General features: G+C 45.8%; 1 protein-coding gene across 1 annotated transcript in view; it reads right to left on the bottom strand.

The window, feature by feature from the left end:
- LOC138304580 (solute carrier family 22 member 4-like) overlaps positions 1-25,714 on the bottom strand; it is a 256,341-nt gene that overhangs the window by 76,465 nt on the left and 154,162 nt on the right. Inside the window, exon 4 of the mRNA XM_069244752.1 lies at positions 9,606-9,777. Coding sequence (XP_069100853.1) covers positions 9,606-9,777 — 172 coding nt within the window. The remainder of the gene's footprint in view (positions 1-9,605; positions 9,778-25,714) is intronic.

The raw sequence follows: 25,714 nt of genomic DNA, 5'->3' as shown, positions 1-25,714 counted from the left end.
ATGTGGTTGTGAATCGCCCAATGCCATATTTTCTGTGCCAGGAGACACAACTGTGTTGAGTGTGTGCCTCCCTGTTTGTTTAGGTAATACATCATTGTCATGTTGTCTGTTTTGACAAGAATGTGTTTGTAGCTTATTATGGGTTGAAATGCTTTCAGCGCTAGAAATACTGCCAATAGTTCTAAGTGATTTATGTGAAACTGTTTTTGGTAAGTGTCCCATTGTCCTGGGATGCTGTATTGATTGAGGTGTGCTCCCCACCCTATCATGGAGGCATCTGTTGTTATTACATATTGTGGCACTGGGTCTTGGAAAGGCCGCCCTTGGTTTAAATTTATATTGTTCCACCATTGAAGCAAGGTGTATGTTTGGCGGTCTACTAACACCAGATCTAGAATTTGACCCTGTGCCTGTGACCACTGTGATGCTAGGCACTGTTGTAAGGGCCGCATGTGCAACCTTGCATTTGGGACAATGGCTATGCATGAGGACATCATGCCTAGGAGTTTCATCACCTTTTTGACTTGTATTTTTTGATTTGGATACATGGCTTGTATTACATTGTGAAATGCCTGAACCCTTTGTGGACTTGGAGTGGCAATCCCCTTTACTGTGTTGATTGTCGCCCCTAAGTATTGCTGTGTCTGACACGGCAGAAGGTGTGACTTTGTGTAGTTGATTGAGAAACCTAGTTTGTGGAGGGTTTCTATGACATACTTTGTGTGTTGTGAACACCTTTCTAGAGTGTTGGTTTTGATTAACCAATTGTCTAGGTACGGGAACACATGTATTTGCTGACTTCTGATATGTGCAGCTACGACTGCTAGGCACTTTGTAAAAACTCTTGGCGCAGTTGTTATTCCGAATGGCAACACCTTGAATTGGTAATGTATTCCTTGGAATACAAACCTTAAGTACTTTCTGTGTGAAGGATGTATCGGTATATGGAAATATGCATCCTTTAGGTCTAGTGTTGTCATGTAGTCTTGCTGTTTGATTAGTGGGATTACGTCTTGTAATGTCACCATGTGAAAGTGATCTGATTTGATGTAGGTATTTAATGTTCGGAGATCTAATATAGGTCTCAGAGTCTTGTCTTTTTTGGGTATGAGAAAGTACAGAGAGTAAACTCCTGTTCCTTTCTGGTGTTCTGGTACTAATTCTATTGCTTCTTTTAGTAGTAATGCCTGAACTTCTAGTCCTAGAAGATCTATATGTTGTTTTGACATATTGTGTGTTTTCGGTGGTACGTTTGGAGGGAATTTGAGAAATTCTATGCAATAACCATGCTGGATAATTGCCAGTACCCAAGTGTCTGTTGTTATCTCCTCCCAATGTTTGTAAAATTGTCTTAGTCTCCCCCCCACAGGTGTTATGTGTTGGGGATGTGTGACTTGGAAGTCACTGTTTGTTTTGAGGGGTTTTGGGGCTTTGGAACTTCCCTCTATTTTTTTGGAACTGTGCCCCTCTATATTGCCCCCGAAAACGTCCCCGCTGGTATTGGCTTTGATAAGTGGGCCTTGCTTGTGAGGTTGTGGCCTCTGTAGGTTGACCTCGAAACCCTCCCCTAAATGGTGTTTTGCGAAATGTGACTCTGCTTTGTGGGGAGTAGAGTGCGCCCATGGCTTTTGCGGTATCAGTATCTTTTTTGAGTTTTTCAATAGCAGTGTCGACTTCCGGCCCAAACAACTGCTGTTCATTAAAGGGCATATTCAGCACGGCTTGTTGTATTTCCGGCTTGAATCCTGAAGTACGCAACCATGCGTGTCTCCTTATTGTTATTGCAGTATTTACTGTCCTTGCAGCTGTATCTGCTGCGTCCATTGATGACCGTATCTGATTATTGGAGATACTTTGTCCTTCTTCTACCACTTGTTGTGCCCTTTATTGGAACTCTTTGGGTAAGTGTTCTATCAAATGCTGCATTTCGTCCCAATGAGCTCTATCGTATCTTGCCGAAAGTGCTTGTGAATTGGCAATACGCCATTGGTTTGCTGCTTGTGCTGCAACTCTTTTCCCCCCAGCATCGAATTTGTGACTCTCCTTGTCTGGAGGTGGAGCATCTCCCGAGGTATGAGAGTTTGCTCTCTTGCGAGCTGCCCCAACAACCACAGAATCTGGTGTTAATTGATGCGTAATATAAACAGGGTCTGTTGGTTGTGGCTTGTACTTTTTTTCCACCCTTGGAGTTATGGCTCTGCCTTTAACAGGCTCCTGAAATATTTGTTTTGAATGTTTTAGCATTCCTGGGAGCATAGGTAAGCTTTGGTATTGGCTTTGAGTGGAGGAGAGTGTATTAAATAAAAAGTCATCCTCAATTGGTTCTGAATGCAAGGTGACGTTATGAAACGCAGCTGCCCTTGAGACCAAATGCGTGTAGGATGTACTGTCTTCAAGTGGCGACGGCCTTGTAGGGTAAGAGTCTGGGCTGTTATCTGATACAGGAGCATCATAAAGGTCCCATGCATCAGGATCATCTTGACTCATTGCAGTATGAGTCGGAGATTGCATCAGTGGTGGAGTGGCTACCGGTGATGTGTGCATTGATGGTGGTGGAGTTGTTTGTCTTGCCACCTTTGCCTGTGGCTGCTTGTCCTTTTCTTGAAAGGCAAGACTTCTTTTCATCTTAATTGGGGGAAGAGTGATTATTTTCCCTGTGTCTTTTTGAATGTGGAGTCTTCTTTGAGTGTAGTCTGGCTCAACAGATTGAAGTTCCTCTCCGAACTTATGTCCTTGCATCTGGGAGGACAATCCCTGTTCCTCTGTGTAGGAACCTGTTTTCGGTTCCGAGGCTGGATGTTTCGGAATCGAAATCTTTTCGGTCGCCTTTTTGGGCTCCGAGGCAACCTTCTTTATTTTCGGCGTCGTGGTTTCTCAGTGCCGAACCATTTCGGTGCCACTGTCTCGGTGCCGAATCTGTTTGGAGCCGCTGTCTCGGGCCCGAGATTGCTGTGTGGCGGTATCTCGACCGGAGTCGGATGACTTCGCCACATGCATGCCCTTTTTCGGTGCCGATGATCGGTCACCTATTTTTCGGGTTAAGCCATGGCCTGTTGGCGGTGGCGTCCCCTGGGCTTTTGTTGTCTTCTCGTGAGTTTTATGTTTCGACGTCTTACTCACGGTTTTCGGCGTTTCTTCGGGATCGAGCTCGTCCGAGTCCGATTCATGGATGGAGAAGCTTTCTTCTTCCTCCTCGAAACGCCCTTGTCCTGTCGGCGCCTACGCCATCTGTAGTCTTCTTGCTCTTCGGTCTCTTAATGTCTTCCTCGACCGAAACGCTCAACAGGCTTCACAGGTATCCTCCTTGTGCTCTGGAGACAGACACAAGTTACAGACCAGATGCTGATCTGTATATGGATACTTGTTATGGCATTTTGGGCAGAAGCGGAATGGGGTCCGCTCCATCAGCCTTGAAGAAACACGTGGCCGGGCCGACCAGGCCCCGACGGGGGGATCGAAAAAACCCCGAAGGGCCACCGGAGCTCTTCAAAAGTCAGTGTCGATCTGTTATAACTAACCCGATACCGAACGCAAACAATACCGACGATTTTTCCGAGATTCTAACTAACTTTCCGACCCGAAACACGGAGCGAAAAGGAACACGTCCGAACCCGATGGCGGAAAAAAAACAATCTAAGATGGAGTCGACGCCCATGCGCAATGGAGCCCAAATGGGAGGAGTCCCTCGATCTCGTGACTCGAAAAGACTTCTTCGAAGAAAAACAACTTGTAACACTCCGAGCCCAACACCAGATTGGATGTGCACAGCATGTGTATCTGCAGCTACACATGCCACCGAACATATATAAATATATATAAATACATATATATATATATGTACATATATATATATTTGTATGTTTATATTAATATTCACTTAAAAAACCAAAGGTTACAGGGATGGTATAGTTAGGCTCGCATTTTAAACATACCAAACCATAGAAATTCACCAGCTATAGTTAGAGTTACCTCAAGTAACTATAACTCATGCCCTATGGTAACTATAACTCACATCCCGTCATGCAGTTTTTTCTTCAAAAGTTTTACTGAAAATATGACATTGGTATTGTCAATGATGTTATCAAAGATGTCATGAGTGCTGTAATTTGTGGGGTAAATAGCAGTGCATTGCAAGAGCGCAAGATTCAGTTACCTGAGGGCAGGAGTTATAGGGCCACATGTACCAACGTTTGGTTTTGCGACTCGCAAATTGCGAGTCAGAGCAACTCTCAATTTGCGAGTTGCAAAACCGAATGTTATATAGTGTCAATGACACTATTAGCGATTCGCAAGGGGGACGCAAATGCCCACCTCATGATTATTCATGAGGTAGGTCGCAATTTGCGACCCCATTGGGAATGGAGGCCCTCACAGGGATGGTGGCCTGCTGGAGACAGCAGACCACCATGTCTGTGACTACTTTTAAATAAAGCAGTTTTTGTTTTTGAAATGCAGCCCGTTTCTGCCTGCTCTGAAAAAATGTTTTCATGGCCAATCACAAAGGGGACCCCTTCCCATCTGCGAATGAGTTAGCACCAGTGTGACACTGATGCTAACTGCGATTGTTTTGCGACCGCATTCACTGTCACAAAACAATCATACATGGGACTGCGAGTCGCAATTAGGAAGGGAACACCACTTCCTAATTGCGAGTCAGAATCCCTTTTTGCGATTCAGTAAATAGTTGACCGAATCGCAAAAATGGGTTGGTACATGGTAAGTGCATTTTGCACGTCGCATACAGCCCGATTCGCTGTTTGCGACGTGCAAAAGCCTTAGTACATGTGGCCCATAGTTACTTGTACAACTCTAACTATAACTGGTGAATTACTATGGTTTGGTATGTTTAAAATGTGAGCCTAACTATAACATCCCTGTAACCTTTGAATTTTTGAGTGAATTCCTATGTTTTTTTAAATTCTATTTCCTAACTACAACGCCCCTGTAACCTTTGTTTTTTTCAGTGAATTTCTATGGTTTTTTTTAACATGTAGTAAATTTTTTTGACTATACATTAACATAACCAACGCTGCGCGCGGCCTTTGACCGTGTGCACGGCAGTAGGCCACAGGGCCTGGCCAGAGGCCAACCCCCTATTAGCACCCAACCTTGCCCAGTGCACGTCCTTCACCCATGAGCAGGGGAGGTTGCCCAAAAGCCCTGCAGCCAGACCATGCAGCCAACACCCCCTAATCACCCAAACCCACACTGTGCACAGCCCTTTCGCAGTGCACAGCTGGAGTTAGCTGTGGGTTCTCTGGGTGTGAGAATAGGTGTGAGCAGGTGTATCTGGGGGTGGAAGTGGCTGTCAGATTGTCTGTCTGGGTGTGAGAGTGCGTACACCAGTGTTGTAGTGGGTGTGTCTGTGTGTGCGTGGGTCTGTGAGTGGGTGCATGAGTTTGTCAGTGGGTTTGTGAGTGGGTGCCTGAGTGTCTGAGTGGGTCTGTGAGTGGGTGCGTGAGTGTCTGAGTGGGTCTGTTGAATGGAGTTAATGCAGCAAACAAAAAAGAACCAACCAACTGTTTTTAATGTTTTTTGTATAGGTTTTTGATTCATTGGAATATGTATTATTCTCCTTTCTATCTATCACAAGGACTTTTTCTCACACTATCTGTTCCTGGGTGTGTTGTTTTATCAGATGGGCTGTCCATTTAGGATGAATATATTAAATTGATATTTATGTATAAGTAAATAAATGAATATATATATTTATATGAATAAATAGCATTTTTGCTTTCACCTATGTTGTTTTATGATGTATAAATAATTTGTCGGTTTCTCCCCGTTAGGGCATTGTTGTATGTAATGTCCTGAGAGTGGGCACCTCAGGAAATAGCAGGAGCCGGCCCTGGGGGGTGGCAGTCTCCGGGACCATCAGTGGCTCCAAGAGGGGGAGCCAGGCGGACCCCCCTACAATGAGAATAGCCCTTGGAGATGGTGGTCCCAGGGTTTTGGGGGTCCCATAGGGACCCCCCTTTCATTTTTTTAAAGATTTGCCCCAGGGGTGCTCCCCCCACTCCAAATACAGTGTTGCACTGGGGGTGGTGGTCCCAGGGACAGCGGGGGCGCAGCCCTAAAAATAAATTGCATTTTATCTAAATGCCTCGGGGAGGTGGTGGTCCTGGGGTCAGGGGGAGGGAGCCAGGTGGGCTCCAACATATTAGAACACAGCCATGGAGAAGTGGCGGTCACCAGGGCAGTGGGTGGGCACACGCCCCCACATATAAATTATAAGCCCCGGGGAAGTGGCCATCCCTGGGGCAGCAGGAGGGGGCTAAGAGCCACCCCTCCTGCATTTCTAAAGAAATGCCCCTGGGACTTGGCCCACCTGGGGGCATTACACTGACAAAGCGCGGGAGACTGTGCTTCATTCCACTGTGACAACCCTTGTAAAATACAAAAAATGCTTTTTAGCCCTGGGGGTTCCCTTTGGGACCCCACCACCAGAGCTAAGGGGTCAGGGTGTCTGTACCCTGGCCCCTTTTTCTTTTTTTTTAAAACTTTTTTTTTGGGGACTCGGCTTCAGCCGAATCCCAAGATGGCTGACAACACTTCAACGACTTCTGTTGTTGAAGTGTTATCAGCCAATCAGATCTCAGCACGAGATCGGGAGGGGTCGCAAATCCTTCACATTCCTAGATATACAAATGTGTTTCCCCTTAATTTCTCAAAAACTACTGAACGGAATTACGGCCAAATTTAGTGTAATTCCGTCCAATAATTTTTGCACTATTGCTGTTCAAAATCCCTATGGAAAAATGAAAGGTGAAAACGTGTTTTGGGACCACCCCTTCCCCCTTCCCCCCCCCCACTCCCAGAGGCATCACCCCGAAACTTTCCAGGCACTGACGGGACTGGCAAATTGTTTTGGAAAGTTTTGTGAAGATTTGTGAAGCAGCGTCAAAGATATAGGCAAGTAAAAAAATGCTTTTTATATGGAAACTAGGTCCTAACTATAACTACTTAGTGGCGGCCGCCACTAGGCAAAATGCTGAAATCCTTACATTTTGATTGTAAAGACATGCGAGGTAAAGGCATATGCGTGGTATTTTTGCGTGGTAAAGGCATATGCGTTGTAATGGATGCATGGTAAAGGTACTGCATGGTAACGGCAGCGCTGCAAAGGCTGTTTCCCCTCCATCACTCATCAGCAAACCGTTACTATATCCTTTGTCCAGCTCACCTCTATTAACTTTACTTGCTCCTAGCTTCACAAGTCCTCATTTCTGCAAAGCTACATGATGTCTGTTACACTTTGCCCCTCATTCAGCGTCACACATTTTACTCTCGCCCCTTACACTAAAAAAGGAGCTGAACACGTTTAAATACCATCCAGATGTATACCCAACTTAACCTTAACCATACCAACCCACTTACAGCATCCACCTAGCTTAACTGGACCTAATCTGTCTATACACTTTCTTCTTGTAGTCTTTACTTCCTTTGAATCTCCTTTTTAACCACGATAATAGTAACCTCATCCCAGCCTCATTTAGTCTCATCAACTGGAGTAAAGGCATACCAGAGACTTAGGGCCAGATTTAATAAATGTGGTGCTGCACCCAATGCAGCGCCACTTTTCTTGCACCCCCTAGCGCCCCCTAATGCCACCATGTGTGTATGTATCTAAGATACGGCGCACCATGGCGATAGTTAGGGAACTAGCGTCAAAAATTTTGATGGTAGTTCTGAGCTTTGCAGGATTAGCGTAAAAAATGTTGACGCTAATCCTGCAAAGCCCATTGAGGCCCATTGTACACAATGGAGCGCCTCCTTTTAACACCTGCTCTGAGCAGGAGTTAAAAGTGCCGAAAGAAATGACGCAAAGAAATCTCTTAGATTTTTTTCAGTCTCCCTAATGGGGGAACACCCCTCTTGCATGCATTATGACTGGCACAGGCATAATATAGCGCAAGCGGTTATAAAGTGGTGCAATGCATGCATTGCGCCACTTTTTAAATTTGGCATGCCGATTCTGGCCTCCTTGGACCACATTAGCGTAAAAAACAATTATGCTAATGTGGCGCAAGGAGGCACTAGGGGCTCTTAAATCTGCCCCTTAATTTTTAGTGTAGCAATGTTCCCGCACAACCTCCCACACCAGTCCCCCTTAAGCCTTTTTTGCTTTCTTGTCACAATAATTTGTAAAGCCTCCCCTACCAACCTACTTACTCTTGCATTATGCCCGTGGATTGGATTGAGTTGTACAGAGAAGTTCTGAAGTTTTTAGTTACACTCTCTATCAGAAAAGACAGAAGGTAATTGGATGTCAGTTGTACAACACTGGCAATTACAAATATTTCAGGAAACCTTCGTTCAAACAAACCTTAGGTAAAACATCAATGGAACTTCTTGTGGCAATTTCACTCATAAATACGGTCTCCAATAACTGTAAAAAACATAAGCAACCCAAGACCTCTGCAAATGTTCCGTTTTCTTTCATTAAATTCATGGGCTAGTAAAATTTAATTCGAAATGTTTTCATGTTTTGCCTAGCACATTCACATATTTCTGCTTCCTTTTACTTGCCACCACTCGCTTCACTTTCCATAAGTGGCTCACAAGAATTCTGTTTTAGTTTTCCTTTTGTAAAAGTCTCACCTCACTGACCCTGAAGGTCTAAGTGGGGTTTCTCCCTCACACCACTTGGTGGAATGCATTGCTTTCATTTTCCAACACACTCTTCTCAAAACTTTATTATTGCTTTACCCTTAACAATGATTGTACAGGACTGCTTATGAGCTCTTCTCTCCTACCTAACTACTTGAATATTCTACCTCCAAAATATCCATGTCTTCTTCAGTTACCTCCAGAAAGTAGTTTTATGAATTCCACCTTCACCACTTCAGTCAACCATCTTTTCTTTCACATCCTAACATCTGAAAGGCAGCCATGAAAGTCAGTCCTTCGAACTAGGAATATATTCATCCTCATTATGATATATCTACATTCAGGGGTGGCTCCTCCATTTGGGCGGAGGACCGTTGCACCCCAGCCAGCAGCGGCAGCTGCAAAACCTTTCAAAGAAAAGGATAATAAACTATGTTTATTATCCTTTTCTTTGAAAGGTGCGGGGCCACAGGGGTGACGTGCACTGAGGGGGAGTGCCGTGCTCTCCCCCTCAGAGGGCATGTGTGTTTGGCCAGGTGTGTCGGGCCAGACAAACACATATACGCACAGGGCTCTCTCCAGCCCAGCAACTGTGTTGCTGGGCTGGAGAGACCCTGCACAGGCTCTCAGTCTGCCTGGGAGCGCCTAGCCAGGGTGCTCCCAGCTGATCCTGACACTGCTCTGCGCAGCTTCAGGATTGGCAAAGGGCAGGCTGGGAGCCTGTGCCTGCCTGGAGCTCCCCTCACACCCCTCCCCGCGCCGCCCTGCCCCTTCCATGCAGCGCGAGCCACAACTGTCTACATCCCTTCAAACAGTTGTGCCAACCTTGGAATCCTCAAATCCTTGTTTTATTTTAAAATATAGAAATATGTGCTGCATTTTGCAATATAAAAATTAGGACAAACCTCAATTGACTTTCGAATCCAAACAGGACAAATCCCCGTCATTTACAGAAGCATTTTTAAAAGCCAAGGTCGGAGCACTGTTCTACTCACCACCACAGCGGAATGCAGAACAGTCCAGGAACAGACAGAGCCAGGAGCAGCATTCGCCAACCTCGGATGAAGTAAGCAAACAGGGGCAGCACCATGTAGCCAACTGCGAAACACACGCACACTCCCAGAGTGGAATATATAACGCGAGCAGATTTGCCAAGAATTTCTGTTCCTGTTCAAAACAAGAGTGGCACACATTAGTGTCTGACTTCTTTCCAACAAGTTTTTATAGTTAAATTCACCCAAATAAACAAAAACAAATGGAAAGTTCTTGACTGAATGTGCTCGCTCCCTCTCTCTCGCTGGCAAATTGGGGATTGATTTACATTGTGGCCGACAGGTTACTGCATCACTATGTTACAGTTATATCCCAGTCACCTTATTGCAAGTGCGGTATATCCTATGGCACTTGTAATAAGGCAGACAGGATATCCATCACATTTTGAAGGAGTAACCCATCAGCTAATGGTTCACGACTTGACATTTGGCTGGATTTCAATATCACCAATATGTGCCCCAAATTGGTACTGAATGTACACCAAGTCACAGCGAGCCAGTACATAAAGAATGAATACAGAATATTTCTCTAGCATTTTCATATGTAATTCAGCAGGAAGGCTGTTCCCAGCAAACCCATCCCACGTCACTTGTCCCCAGGATGCCCTGCAAACCCATCCCAAGGCACTTGCACCCAGGACTCCCTGCAAGCCCACCCCAAAGCACTTGCCCCCAGCACGCCCACTAGCCCATGCGCACATACAAGTACGTACACATTTGAATAATGAAAGAAATGAACACAATTAAAGCACTCTATATAGCTCGTAAACAAGCAGAGGCTGTTGTAATGTGGCAATTGTAATTATCATAATACTGATATCCCATATGCCAGCAACCAAGACATCTTAACTGTCAAGACCTCATTTAGAGGGCCACAGCACAAGCAAGGGTTACTGAGAAAACAAATGGGGTTGAGGCCTTTTACTTCTGATGCCCCATGGCCTGACCTACTATAGGTTCTGAGTAACAGGGCCAAGTACTACCCCTTCAGCACTTGACTCTCAGTGGTAGCGTGGGTCAGGTGATCTAAGGCTCTTCGTGGGGTCTCTTCATGTGTAAGCTTACAACTCAAAATACCTACAGTGGCCCCAATAAGTTGACTGTCCAGTCCAATATTTACTTTGTGTAAAAAACTGTATTTATTATACATGTAAACATTACATAGTAAATAAACCACACAGTCACCTCTGAAAGCCTTTGCCCTAGTGCTGAATGGGGTTGCACCTCCCCTGCTGGTCCTGTCTACTCCATTTGTACTCTCGGCTAAATACTGCATCCCTGCTTAAATTTGGGAGGTGACCCCTAGGGGGCCTGCCATAGCAGTGCTCATCAAAATCTGGCCTTAGCCTCGAAGGTTTAGTAAACTGGGCAGGTAGCTGCCTAGATCATACAAGCTCAAAACAGCTTGCAGCCCTGCTTCAGAGTGGCCCAGTCACAACCTTCAAATGTGTCAGGGAGCATCCCCCCTGTTCCTCAGCTACCATCAGCTTGCTCTTTTTCCTTCGGCCATAGGTGGGGTCATCATGCTGAAGCAGTCGTAGACATGGATGGCTCGCGGATACAGCAGTTCCTTCTTCAAGTTTTTTGCCGGTAAGGTACTGTAGCAGCTGCAATGCTGGAGTGCAGCTTCTGGTTTTACTTCCAATTCCTTCTACTGGTTGCAGACACTCCTCCAACACAGACGACAGCCCCAACTGTCCTAGTGGCCCCCCCTCCTAGCATCTGGCGCTTAAGGGCATGGTGATGGTCCCACAAGGTTGGATCTTTCAGGCAGAAGACCCCAACAATCTCGGTGGTCACTCCTTGCATACAGGGGTCCCAGACATAGGCGACGGCCACACAGTCTTAGATGCAATGGGTGATTCCCTAAACAATTTAGGGCAACAGGTGATGGCCTCAAAACTCTCAGCTGCTCCCTCCTCGCATACTGGGGGACAGAAACAGGTGACAGCCCAGTGAGATCAGAGACACCAGGTGATGGCCCACAATATCATAGCAGCCCTAGTGAGGATGGCCCTCTTCTGCCAGAGAGTGGATGGCTCTCTTGCAGCACCAGTCCCAACTGGAGCAGGCACCTCCACTCACTTGGATCCACTCACCAGGATCACCACTGAGACTTGCTCCACCTCAGACTCTCTCCTCCTCCACACAAGGTACTCTAGTCTTTGCAAGGAGGCAGAAGGATGGTGCTCCAGGCATAGGGCAAGTTTTATTGGCACCTGGGTGAGGGACCCTCACCGAGATGAAAAAGTTACAGACTTGGGACTCAGTGTTGGTTGCAGCAGCTTGATGTCTTGGCGACCTTCTTTCTCCTAATGAACCATGCTGTTCAACCAAGTGTGGGTCTCAATCTTCCACCTTTGTAGTCCAAATCCAGAAACAAATGTGATTTAGTGTCTGAGTCATTGAAATTCGGGTTGCGGGTGTCAGCTCCTTTAATGTGCTCTCTCTCCCTCCATTGCTCTTTGTCAAAAGGACAGCCTGCCAAAGCAGGAGTGGCTCTAACCTTACTGAACCACAACGCAAGCCAACAAAGTAGCTAAGGATCACATCTGGGTATTAGCCTCCAGAGAAAAAGACCTAAGCTTTTCTCTCTATCAAGATTCCCTGGTCCACAGTGCAACGCTTAGCAGTCCCACCATTTCCCTGACAATGAGCTCAGGCCTCTCTGACCAGTAACATTTCTGGAATCAAAGAGACTTTTCATGTGTACAGAGGATGTTCTGCTCCCCTTCCTCCAGTGTGTGTTCCCTCCACAGCACTCAGGAATGTCAGCAATACATATCTCCTGCCGAGGGGTTACTTTCCTCACCTTCACTCTCAATGCCCTGGGCTTCCAAAATGAACCCCCATTCATCCATGTTATGCACCATACACTGGCACACACATGCACCCCAGCACACATAAGCAACCATCACACTCTGTCCTTTGCTACATACAATCCATGCAGGTCAAGAGTGAGGTAAGTATACAAGGAACAATACACAAACAGGGCACCCCTCCAGAAAAATACTTTTGGGTTTGGGAGTAGGGAAAATAACCACTGTAACAATAATAATTATTCCCACTTAATCTGTATTTCTTCTTGTTAGGTCTTATTAACCAATAAATTATTGGCCAGGCTCAATTACTTAGCACATCTATTTAATTTGTCATCACTTGTATAACTTTTTTGACAATTTGTAATATAAAATTAATTGTGTAAGCATCACATTATAAAAAACACAATGGCTTTATCCCTTTTTTATGTACAATAATAAAAGATATACCTTCATCAGTTACAACCCCACATTACTCAAAGCTTTCTCATACATACCATTAATACACACTCATACAAACGTATTCCAAAAACATTTCCAGGGGTGACCAGCAGCGCCTTATAAATACAATTTGATTGATTTATTGATTGATAGTTCAAATAATAATTCATATCCCTTCATAAATAAAAACATCCTCAGCCACTAGATTCTCAGAGTACATCCAGTGTGTAAACATCAGATTCTCCATGTACACCCATTGTGTGGCCTGTATTCACTGATTACGCATATTGTCGATTTTTCACTGATTATATCCCTGTGCAACATGGTTATAAAGTTCCCCCACCTCTTTTTTTCGATTCACCATAGTGCGTAAGGCTCTCGGGTACATCTTTCAGCCATGTGCTTGCTACATTAAAGAGCATGCCTGAAACCATTTATCATACTACCTCGCCTGGGTTCTCAGCACCTTATAATAAGACTAAATTGCAGTAAAAAAGGGAATTTCAAGGTCTCTAATCCTAGAAACTGGGATACTAGGAGTCAGATACCAGTTAAAAAAATAGATATCCACTCTAAGCCGTACACCAAGGTAAAATTAAATTACCAAAGTAAATACCTCTCCTAAGTGGTCTCAATTCTTCACTTTTTCCGAATCCCAGTGCATTTCGTCTACCTATAAATACAATACCCTGATGAGTACACAGCCACCAAACCTTGCATGGACGGGCCCTACTCCAGCGACACGGAAAAAAAGCCTGTCCACACTACTGATTACTACTGCACACAAAACAGGTCTGCTGCTGCCAGGGTAATTGTGTCACTCAACTACAGGTGAGAGAAGTAGCCCTCGACATTCACAAGGGTAGTGCTTGGAACCCCCACTTTCAGTCTAACCAGACCACATTGCTGTCAGACATGGCTAGGTCACGGCACACACACATGATCTGTGTTTGCCTATTACGAAAAATCATTACCAGGGGTCCAGATATCCATGCAGCTCGGGCACTCAGGACAGGAGTGCATGCCCATCATCGTGCAGGGGTCTTTTCCATCCCAACACTAATAAGTGTATAAAATGCGCAATACAAGATCATATGAAATTAAAGGCAGCACACGTGCATCTCCACCAGGCACAATGAAAGTCACCGCCCATTGACAAAAGCCTGTCCACCTATACCTGACAAGTCAGATGACCCCAGGTAACAATTGAAACTGCTCTTCATCCTCTGCTCCTTCTGCTTTTTTACAGAAACCCACAAAACAGGAAAGTCAAAGGTCGGAGATGTGCTTAAAAACCCTTTCATCCATCTTGTAAGTGATCTCTGTAAAGATTGTGTAAGGATTAGGGGAAGAGGGGGCAAAGACCTGTACTTCCTGCATGACGTCCCACGCATCTCCACACTGTGTGGACCAGGGGAGGAGAATTAGTTGACATGTGGGTACTAGGCCGCTGCCCGTCGACTAACCCTCACTGCACGAGACATGTACAGCAAGGTGCTTTCCATTTATAGAGTGGCCTACAAAGGGAGAAAAGGTCAATCTTCCATTAAATGGGTCAGTTTTCAAGATTTAACTACTATTTTATAGAGAAAATCTGAGATTTCCAACCTGAATACTCAGAACTATGCTTGAAAGTGGTGCATTTGTGAGCACATCAGGACGGCCACTGCAATAAAAATCTAAGAAAATAAGAGCCTGCTTTTCCCTGAAACTGGAAATATCTGCAGCCTAGTGCTGCTGATTCCCAGAGAAAAATGTTCCTGCTCAGCCCTTCCGAAGGCCAGGTTAAGAGGCGCTGAACCGAGGAGGCGCTGGTGGGAACATTTTACAAAGTGACTGTCTTTAAATGCATCGTGTGTGAGTGTGCAGTTGCAGCATTGCGCTTTGATTTTGCTAAGGTAGGCCAGAAAAGGTCTTGATCCCTCACTCCTGCAAAGGCAGACTGGCCCAGCCCTCGCTCTTGCTGCTCCTGGCGCGAAGCCATGTATCTGCTTGAAAAACCGCCCTTAAGGCAATGGTTAACCTTTCCAAGCCAGCTATTACCTTGAGTAAAAAAAACATCCGTACATCAGTTAACCAGGATTGTGCTTTCAGTCCAAAGGACCTCTACATAGTAAATAAATAAGAAAACTGGCAATGCCTAAACTGTGGCAGCAGCAGTGCCCCATAGACAGTTAGTTTCTGCTGTGAGTATTGCTTAAATACCAATTACAAATTAGCCCATGCATTTTACTTTCTTCCAGATTCGGACAGAAAATAGGCCCGGGCACCAAAATAAAAGTGGCATCCATTAGTGAATTAGATAGCCAAACAAAGTGGCCCAGGTTTCCAAATTAGGGCACTATTGAACTTGCAGAAGAGATATGTTGCATAAGAGTTTTGCAAGGTATAGATGACTACATGGATTTGTGCTGCTCCTGGCGATGTTTATTTTAATATCAGGACAATCAACTGTAAAAACCGACCCAGTGCACGATAAAACAGCCGAAAAATATGGCATGCACACTCACTTGTCAGAGCCACCCGTTGGGCACTGCCTAGTCGCCCTTTGGACCAGTTTGACCCTGCTTTGTCTGTGAGAGAGCATAACCTGCCTGTTACATTATGCACTGAAGAGGTATCATGAAAACTGTAATCAACAACATATGTAACATGCTCTAATCTATTCATGTTAACGTGATGCATCAAAATCATATTAATCAGGGTACACTCACGATTAGAAATGTAGAAAAGTTATTTGCATGTTTCTGCAATGACGTTTATGTTCATTGTATTGGGATTGCAATGTTATTGCTAAACATTATATTATTGCAGTTATTAATCATTTATTGTACTCATGGAGAAATTCATGTATAGCCAAATGCATTGAAACCTGTGTTAAATTGGCTTAAGGCCCAAAATATTTTTCTATGCTTAGCTTTCAATGTGGAGTTTTGCTCATGTTGCATTTTCTTTATTTGCAAGTTCGTCTGCATAAGTCTATTGGTAATGAAAGGCCTGTTGTGAGCTTGACATAGAGCGGTATTGGAGGATATGTTGGCAAGAATGAGAAGTGCTAACTAAAGGGTGATAAGAAGAACTCCCTTTCAAGCTCCTGGACACAGGTGGTATCCAAGGTCGCCCTGATGTTCGGTTCGTGAGATGAAAGTCTGAGTACGGAACATGGAAAACTACTGCCGATGACGATGTGGACTCCCAAAAGTTCTGCAAGGCCTAAAGTGGTGTTTAGTTAGTTAAGTGAAGCAGACCCTTTTTGCTATTTGACTAGAGTGGATCCCTATAGAGCTAGAGGGATGCAGGTCTTTCTACTTTACCTTAGCTAAAATGGCTTCATGCTACACACAGCTCTCTTGCAGAACTTCTACTGAGGTTTCTGATATGCTGACACTTTTTACTATTTTTCCATTTCCTACATTTCAAGAGAAATCTTTAGGTTTTACCATAGCTTAATTAAACTAAATATATGTCATTAGTTTACAAATGGTTAGACAGGAAGATCAGAATTTGGATTCTGAACGTCAAGTGTTGTTTCTCATCTTTTGTATTGCTGCGACTGAAATATTAGTATGCCTTTTGTTTGTGCAATTTAATTTGATTGGATGCTTTCATTCACCTTTGGTGAATCTATACTTATACACCATGTTTCTGAGACTCATTTACATAAGTCTGGCCTCAAATTGGTAATAAAACTTTTGAACTTCTGCTTTCAAGGTTTAATGTGTGACTAAATGGGTTACACTATTCATTTATTAAAAAGGGTTGGATTTGTTTCTCCTTACCTCTCGAAACTCCTAAAAAGATTCATCGGCACCAGGAGACTAGCAGCATCCGTCAACTACTGCCAGCGAGCCATGTTCTCCTGGCGAAGCTGTGATCCCTCCAGTTATTTTACACTTTCTCAACAAAAGAAAGCAAGCACCCAGGATCTTGTCTTCACCTGCACATAGTGTTTATCCATGAAGACAATAGTACAAGACAAGGCATTAACAGATTTTACTACTGCCTCTCACAACTATATTCAGTTTGGTTGATACAGGGCTAGATCCGACCACAATGGTGTATGACTTTGATGTTAAGAAGCAGAGGGGGAGAGCTCCCTGGGCTTGTAGCAACGTGCCTGCCCTGTAGGCCAGCATAGTCACAATGTGCAATATGTGCACACCCCAATGTCATATTCAGAAGTCAACAACGAGGGACTGAGTCAAAGATGGGAAGCTGTGGTTTATTAGTTTAGTAACGTTGCTGTGTTCCAGTGTTTACCTCCTGGCTTCACTGCCAGTAATGGCAGATTCACAAATGTACGTATCCTGGAACAAGGGCAACAGTAATAGCTCCAGCCCTGCCAAGTACCACACATCAGGGGTTAGACTAACACATTTATATGGAGAATCAGCATCAACAAACTAAAATGCATTAGCAAGCATTTGTAGCAACCCCCCCCCCAAGGTGAGCTGACCAAGAAGCTGCATTAGTTGAAGCACGCTGCTGGCAGGTGATTAAGTGCACAACGTGCTGCCTGACTGAGCCTTTTTTAAATACACTAGCTTCTAAAAACATTTACACATTCTCATATTAAACTATAAAGATCACACTAGTACTAAATCTGTGTACATTAGGCACCTTCACGGGCTGAAGCTGTATCAATCAAGTCAAGTCAAGCCGTGAGTGGTCAGTCACTTTTGGGGGTGGCTGAAAAATTCCTCCCCTCTGGAGGAGTTCGCAGAGTTTTGCCCACTCATGTTCCCGCTTGGGGTGTGGAGATCCGACAAAACTCATGTGCGGCTCACTACTGTTAAGTTGCTGAGTGTGCGCAAGAATTTGTGTTCCCTAGTGTGATTTTCAGATGCTAGAATGCCTCCTGGTGAGATTTTCCAACGTTGGCGGTCACAGCAGGTCGTGACTGTTCGCGATGAGAAAGCTGCTGCTCGAATAGAAAATCTACTTGAGCGGCAGAAAGAAGCAGCCCCCTCTGGCGCACTGCATGGTTCTGTTCACGCTGATTTTGCAGCGTGAACAAGCTTCTTAAACTTTTACAGAATTGTTATGTAATTCCGCAGAATTCCACAGAGTGAAACTGAGTGAGTTCCACCCAGGCCTAGTCACTCTCACAATATGTCATGGATAATCAAAACGTCCTATCCGGACTAGGATCACCTAGCACCACCCTCACATGAATCCGGAGAGAGGGTGGGTGGGCCTTGCCTGTTATTTTTCCACAACTGGCGGCACCCCACCTGTCCAAGTAAAGTGATTAGGGGCTTTAAGGATGCTGAGGCTGTGGGTGGCAGCTTTGTTTTCAATTGTGGTGCCTACTCGTCCACATGCGATCCCTGGTACCAATCACTGTGAGAAAGTGGGTTCTTGTCACTGGCACAAGACAACATGGCCCTCATTATGACATAGGCAGTAAATGCCGCCTACCGCCAAGGCGACGGCCACCAAAAGACCATCGCCGTGGCTACCAGCCGACCGCCATATTATGAGCCTAGCCGGATTCCAGCTACAGTCATGGCGGCAGATGGCGCCACGCCAGTAGACCGCCACCGACAGTATCATGATCCATGATGCTGCCTGGCAGTGTTCTGCTGGTGGACGCTGCTGCTGGCAGCAGAGCCACGTCACGTCTCCTGCCGGAGGACCCCCTGAAAGCAGGTAAGTCGGGTGCTCCGACAGGGGAGGGGGGTGTTGTGTGTGTGGGTGTTTGTGTGTGTATGTTTCTGTGTGCGTGCATGAGGGTGTGGGGCGTGTGGAATGCGTGTGTGCATGAATGGATGTGAGTGTGCATGTATGTTGTGATGTGTGAATGCATGTGTGCTTGTATGTATGTCAGTGTGTGTGGATGTGTGTGTGCATGGATGTATGCACGCATGGGTGAATGTGGGTATGCGTGTGTATGTCTGTGCGTGTAGGTGTGTGTATGTCGGGGGTCAGAAGGGGGAAGGGAACGAAGGGGGAGGACTCTGGGGAGGGGGAGGGAGGCAGGGGAGACCCCTATCAGTGTAAGGGAAGTAATTCCCTGGCACTGATAGTGCCTACCGCCATGGTTTTCGTGGCGGTAAAAAAGGCACGGAAACCATAGAGGTGGGTGGGGTCATATTCCGTGGGCGGCCTAGTGACGCCCGCCGGGCTGGAGACTACAGTCGTTATGGTACATTGGCGGTTTGGCAATAATATGGCGGTACGTACCGCCAGCCTGTTGGCGGTACTACCGCCACTATAACACCGACCGCCGGGCTCGTAATGACCCCCTATGTTTCCAAGTCCTGCCGGTCTCTACTCCTAAGCAGCACCCAGGAAGACATCTGCTGCCTCCCCACCAGGGTTGGAGATTATCAACTCAGCTATTCTCCCCCTCTAGGTCCACTGCCATGTGCTCAGGGCCACGGGAGAACATATATTTTGTATTAGCACAAGCTGCAGGCACGTTTTAAAAAGGGAAGTGTCACTACTTAGTACCTTAAAAATGTTTATAAGAAAGTTGAAAATATCCACTGCTTGTGGTCTATAAGTAGCCTCATGCTCGCAGCCGCATGCAGTCAGCTGTTTCTAGGAAGACATCACTGTCTACAACTGAGCAAACAAACTGGGCTCACTTTCTTTTAATGACGACAGGAGTCCGATGTCCACGCACACCTGGAATTACACTGACCTATCTGCATGTCTCAGGGCAAGCATCTCTCCAGCGCCTGGAAGCACACAAGTCTAACCTGTCAAACGACACAAAAATAACCAAACTTCCTAATTAGCAAGTTGAGCCCCTTTGGTCCATTTTTTCCTTGCTATGCTATGTGGTCACCAGAATCCAAGCTGCCCTACTCCACCTCACCTTTCCTTCCTTGAGAGGCAGTAGCACTAACTATGAATAGGAATCACAAAAACTTGGGAGAGTAGAGGTAAGAAAGGGAGACAAAGATGGATACAAGGACTTGAAAGGGAGGAAAGAGATCTATCTTTACAAAAAACGTCCCTCTCCTAAAGGTTTATACAAACAAACATAAATAACAAATAGAAACTAATAATGAAAATATATAAATTTTATTCCTAGTTCTAAATATATAAAATATAAAAAAGATGGATCCCACACGTAAATACTACTAACATCAAGACACAAAGTTTTCTCTCCTTATCCATCTAGGGACCCCTTTTTTGACCTTTCTTAGGGAGGAAAGAGAGTCAAAAGGAAGAGGGTGAGATGGGATGGGAGAACAACAAAGAAAAGAGATGAATGGATGGCGGGAGAGAGCTGAAAAGGAGACAGAGACTGAGAGGAATAGGAAGACATGGAGTGGAGGAGATAGATACAAAGAGAGTTAGAAAGAAGAAAGCAGAGAGTTTTGGAGGAGTGAGGGGAGAGCAAGAGAAAGGAGGGAGGAATATGATGGAATGAAGAGACAAAGTAAGAGATGAAAAGGAAATGGGTAGACAGAAGCCAGTGAACAGGGAGGAGAGAGAACGGAGGGGCGTAAGGGCAGGATAGAGTGTGGAAACTAGTGAGGACATGAGGAACAGAAGCAGAGAGAAACAAAAAAGAATGACGGGTGAGAGGTAGAGAACAGAAGATTGAACAGAAAGGAGGAAACGAGCTAGGGAAGCATAGAAGGACGAAGATGAAATGAAGGAAGAGGTGAAAGACACAAAAGGGTGAAGAAGCAGGGGGAGAAGATAGAGTATTAGGAAACCTTAGAAAGTAGAAAGATGAGGAGAAATGTGATTGTGACAGAGTAGGAGGGAGTGATGGAAGTAGAGTAGAGAAGGAGAAGAGTACGTAATGCAAAGGAAGAGAGCAGGGAAGTGTGCATGTGAGAGAGGGAAGAGTGAAAACCAAAGCAAAAGATGGACAGAGGAAGCATGAGGGTAAAGCAAGAGAAAGGGTACTAGGAGTTTCCTGGTTTGTAGAAAGGAAAGAGCGGATAGTGCCTCACCCCCACTAACCTATCTTCCTTGTGATCTATCAGTGTACACACGTGATTTAGAGGGAGGTGCTGATGGAGAATTCCCCGGTTCTTGGAGGAGGTACTAAACTTGAAGTAGAAATCACAAAGTTGAAGCTCTTACAACATAGTATTAATACCACCTGTGTACTTTCAATATCAGGCTGTAATTGTATTCACTGATGGTCCTTTGTGCCAGGAACCAAGATGTTTGGCCATGCTGCTCTAACCTGCCTCTGGACTCTTCCCCAATGCTTGACTTGGAGCAGGTGTCCGGGCCCAGCCCTGCACCTACCTCTGTTGACCCCTAGCCAGCTCCAGGAACCACGCTCCTCCAGGATCACTCTCTTCTGCACCATCAGAGTCCTCCATCTGCAGCATCCTCTGAGCTTTCACTCTAGCTCTCTCTGTTCTTTGCTCTTTTCTCAAGCATTTCTCTGCTCTCTTTCTTGGTGCTGCTCCCGTCCGTTTTCACCCATTTTCTCTCACTCTCTACTTTTTGCTTTTTCTTTCAGCCTTTTCTTGCTTGATTTTCCCTTGATCGCTCATCCATTTGCTCACTTTTGCCTTTTTGCCCACTTTAGGCCCTTTCATTCTGCTTTTGCTGCTGCTCTCAACAGTTTTCACTTGTTTTCTCTAACTCCCCACTTTTTGCCCTTTCTTTCAGCCTTTTCTTGTGTAATTTTCCTTTGACTCTCATTATTTTGCTCTCTTTGTGCTTTTTTCTGCCTTCTTTTGGCTCTTTTTTCCAGCTGCGCCCGTTCTCTCGCCAGCTTTTTCCCGCTCCTCGCTCCCACTCCTTCTGCCTCCTCCCACGCCTACTCTTGCCTCCCCCTCTCCTTACCTTCTCCTGCTTTACCTTCCCTCCTTTTCTCCAACCCCACCCACTGCCTACAGGCACACCCTCCCACCTCCCAGGACCACATTAATGGGGGCCGCAGTGCCTGTCTGTCGGCTGTGCCTGGACCACACCCAACGCCAAGAACCCAGATGTAACTGCTACCATCAGCTACACTTCATCTGCCCTCCACACCCTCGACCCAGGACACCGCCACAAAAATGCATCAACACACTCCAAAAGAGTGTGAACGCACTGCCACTTCACCTGCCACAACATGTGCACATCAACCACTCTCGGCAAGACACAGTCCACACCACCACTCTTACAACCCACCACTACAGGTGACACTACAGGTGACACCTGTCACTCCAATCCGGGTTCTGCTCCGGCTAACTAGCAGTGCCTCATCTCTTCCCAAGGGCAGGGATGGTTTGGGCAGCCGAGCACATGACATAACTGGTTTCTCAGGGAGGCCATGGTCACTCAGGTTTAATCCGTTTCTCTCATTTACATTAGTCTCACATACACAATGACAAACAGAGGCAGTATATATTTCAATAGTGCTTTGATAAAGCGACTGCATTTTAGATAACAAAGCGTGGACTGCAATAACTAGAACAATACATCATGACAAGATTAAAATTGTGACAACGAGAGTAAAACATAAAAATAATGCTACCATATTGCCACTAGAGTCAACAGACTAATTCCTACCTAGGCTATGATAGAGCACAGCGTGATAAGCTCTAATTCTACCCTTCAGGTTCCCCTGGGAAGACATCATCCCCCCATACCTGAGCAAAGGCCTGAAGTTTGCAGAACAGCTGTAGCGAAGCATCCGGCAATCAGCATACAGTCGTGGTTCTCTGGCTGGAATCTCCCTCTAACATGTAAGGGACAGGGAAGTGTTTTTATAATAAAACAGCTGGTGTTCTAAGAAAATGTCCCTACGTAAGGATGTGTGTTTTCTATGAATGTCAGAGACCAAACTTATACCACGTTCACCGACAACCTATCTTGCTGCAGCTTGGAAGAACCACAGAGTGAGCAAGAATGTCTTGTTTGAGAACAGAGTGCTGGCCTAGGCAAAAACAGTCAGATAGAGAGAAAATAAAACAAGACTGTAAAAGTGGCTACTGTAACAATAACAAAGCAAAGCAGAATAAAATATATCTAGGTCGAAGCGCACAGCGGCAGGCCTGGTATGTTAAAATAATATGCATGGAGCTATAACTAAAATGGCTACACAACACTTGCACCGGACATATTCTTTCTCACTGAGACTTGGCTAAACCTGCGTCATCCCAGCAAAGGAACAGCTCAAATTCATTATCTGCACAGACAAGAAATCAATGGTAAGGGGAACCGTGGCCTGCCGCCCCCCTATACCCCAAACCTCCTTCTACAACCTCATCACTGATTTCATCGCCTCCTCACCATAAACTGTATAGACTACAGCTCGATCCTATATTCACCACCAGTGATTGCATCAAATACAGTCACACCTCAAAGCTCACAATGACCGACCACTCCTTCCTCTAGTTCAGCATCATGGCCCCCACACTCTCCCACCCAGCGCAACACAACACGCCCTTCGCAGATGGAACAAGGCCTCAGATACTGAATGGACCTACACCCTCACCCTTAACCCACTGAAAATATGCCCCAGGACCCCAGTAGCTTCAAGGACTGTGCCAAAATCGTCGCCCCTATTAAGAACAAGAAACACAGAAGATCTACTGAACAAGCCAGCTATTACACGATGACCTCAGGATAGCTAAGTGCCACCGCAAACACATCGAGAGGAGATGGTACATGAGCAAAGCCCCGGCGAACAAACCACTTACAAAACCACACTCAACATATACCACCACTAGCTACGTGAGACCAAGACAGAAGCCCTGGCATCATGCATTGAAGCCAATCCCGACAGTAAGGAGCTCTACTGCATAGTCAACGAATTCACAAACCGTGCAGCAGCAAAAAGCAACATCACCCCCACTCAGGACCTATGACACAACCTTGCAAATTTCTTCCCTGAAAAAATCACCAAAATCTTCAGAAACTTCAACACTCAAGATTTGTTGAAGATTTCTTCAAAAAACACACCTCCACATCCATGACCTTTACCAGCTGGAACTACCTCACCACTCAGCACACCATCATCATCATATAATCCATCTATTCAGGAGCCCCATCCAACCCATGCCCCCACCACATCTTCAACACAGGAGCATTCAAGATCAGCCACAAACTCACTACCCTGTTCACCACCTCACTGGATTCAGCCACCTTCCCCGAAGGCTGGAAGCACACAGAAGTCAAAACCCTGTTGAAGAAACTCTCAGTGAGCCCCACTGAACTCAGCAACTACAGCCCCATCCCCATTTTCTTTTACCCGGCCATGGTCATCGAAAAATCCATCTACCAACAACTCATCATTTACCTGGAACATAATCACCTCCCAGATGTCTCCCAATCCAGACTCTGCAGCAACCACAGCACCATGACAGCCCTGATCGCATTCACCAACAACATCTGGGCCCTCCTTGACAAAGAGAACACTGCTGCCATTATCCTGCTCGATCTCTCAGCTGCCTTTGCCACGTCTCCCACCACACGCCCATCACCAGACTCCATGACATAGGCATCCAAGGAACCTCCCTTAGGTGGATCACCTCCTTTTTCTCTGACAGAACACAACAAATCCACCTTCCACTCTTCACCTCTGAACCCACACCAATCATCTATGGAGTCCCTCAAGGCTCATCGCATAGCCCCACCCTCTGCTACATCTACATGTAACCCCTAACCAACATAGTCAAACCCCCGGGTTCAACATGCAACTCATCCTCTCCCCCTTTGAGAACTCCACCGCCACCAGAACCAACTTTCACCAATGCATAACCAGTGTCGCCAACTGGATGAGAGACATAAGCCCCAAGATCAACACAGACAAGATGGAGGTCCTGATCTTTAGCAGCAACAACTCCTGGTGGCCCACAGAACTAGGCCCCACTCCAATTCCAGCTGAGCACGCCAGAACCCTTGGCATCATCCTGGACAGCAAACTCACCATGAGATCCCAAGTCATTGCCATGTCACCCTCCTGCTTCCTCAACCTGCGCATGTTACGTAACAAGTAGCTTTCTCTAAACACAAGACGACCATCACCCAAGATTTTGTCACCAGTCAACTGGACTATGGAAATGCCCTCTACATGGGAATCGAGGCCCACCTCGTTCAAAGACTACAGACTATCCAGAATGCCGCAGCTAGACTTGTTCCGGATATCCCTCGCCACACCCACACCTTCCCCAACCTCAGCAAACTCCACTGCTTCTGGCCCGAAAAGATGCCAGTTCAGCTCCCCACCCACGCGTTCAAAGCCCTGTATGTCTGTGGGCCACCTACTTCAACCACTGCCTGAGATTTCACACACCCTCCAGACACCTCTGCTCCACCTCCCATGCGTTGGCCGATGCCCCCTTCATAACACACAGCAGATATGGAGGAAGCTCATTCTCCTACTTTGCAGCCAGAGCCTTCAACAACCTCCCACCCCGCATCTCATGACCTGCCCCACTCTGTAGGGGTTCGGAAGGTCGCTGACAACCTGGTTATTCAACTGAGACCCTGGATCCTGCCAGCACCGGAATACTCCCATAGTTGCAAGTTGCACTCTACAAGTTGACTGATTGATTGATTGACTCTTGACAGACTAGGATGCAAGAGAATAGGCTCTCAGTTTCAGCTATGAATATTCTATGCCTCACAGGATCCTGTCTGATACATCACTGTCCACATTTCTTATGTCAAATTGTTTCAGTTGCTGTAGCTTATAAGGACCCTTTTAAACCATTACCTATGAGAAAAGAGTGTAATTATTGACCATTGTCTGTTGACATGGACGCAACTGCTTTCTTTCACTCTCAATAAAGTGTCATTCAAAGTGTCACACATAAGGTCTTGAAATGTCACATATAAACACACTCTACACATGGGAATGTCACACATAGG

Source organism: Pleurodeles waltl, chromosome 7 (assembly GCF_031143425.1).
Source record: "Pleurodeles waltl isolate 20211129_DDA chromosome 7, aPleWal1.hap1.20221129, whole genome shotgun sequence".
Lineage (NCBI taxonomy): Eukaryota > Metazoa > Chordata > Amphibia > Caudata > Salamandridae > Pleurodeles > Pleurodeles waltl.
The sequence above is the reverse complement of the archived record's forward strand: the minus strand, read 5'-3'. Positions and strand labels throughout refer to the sequence as shown.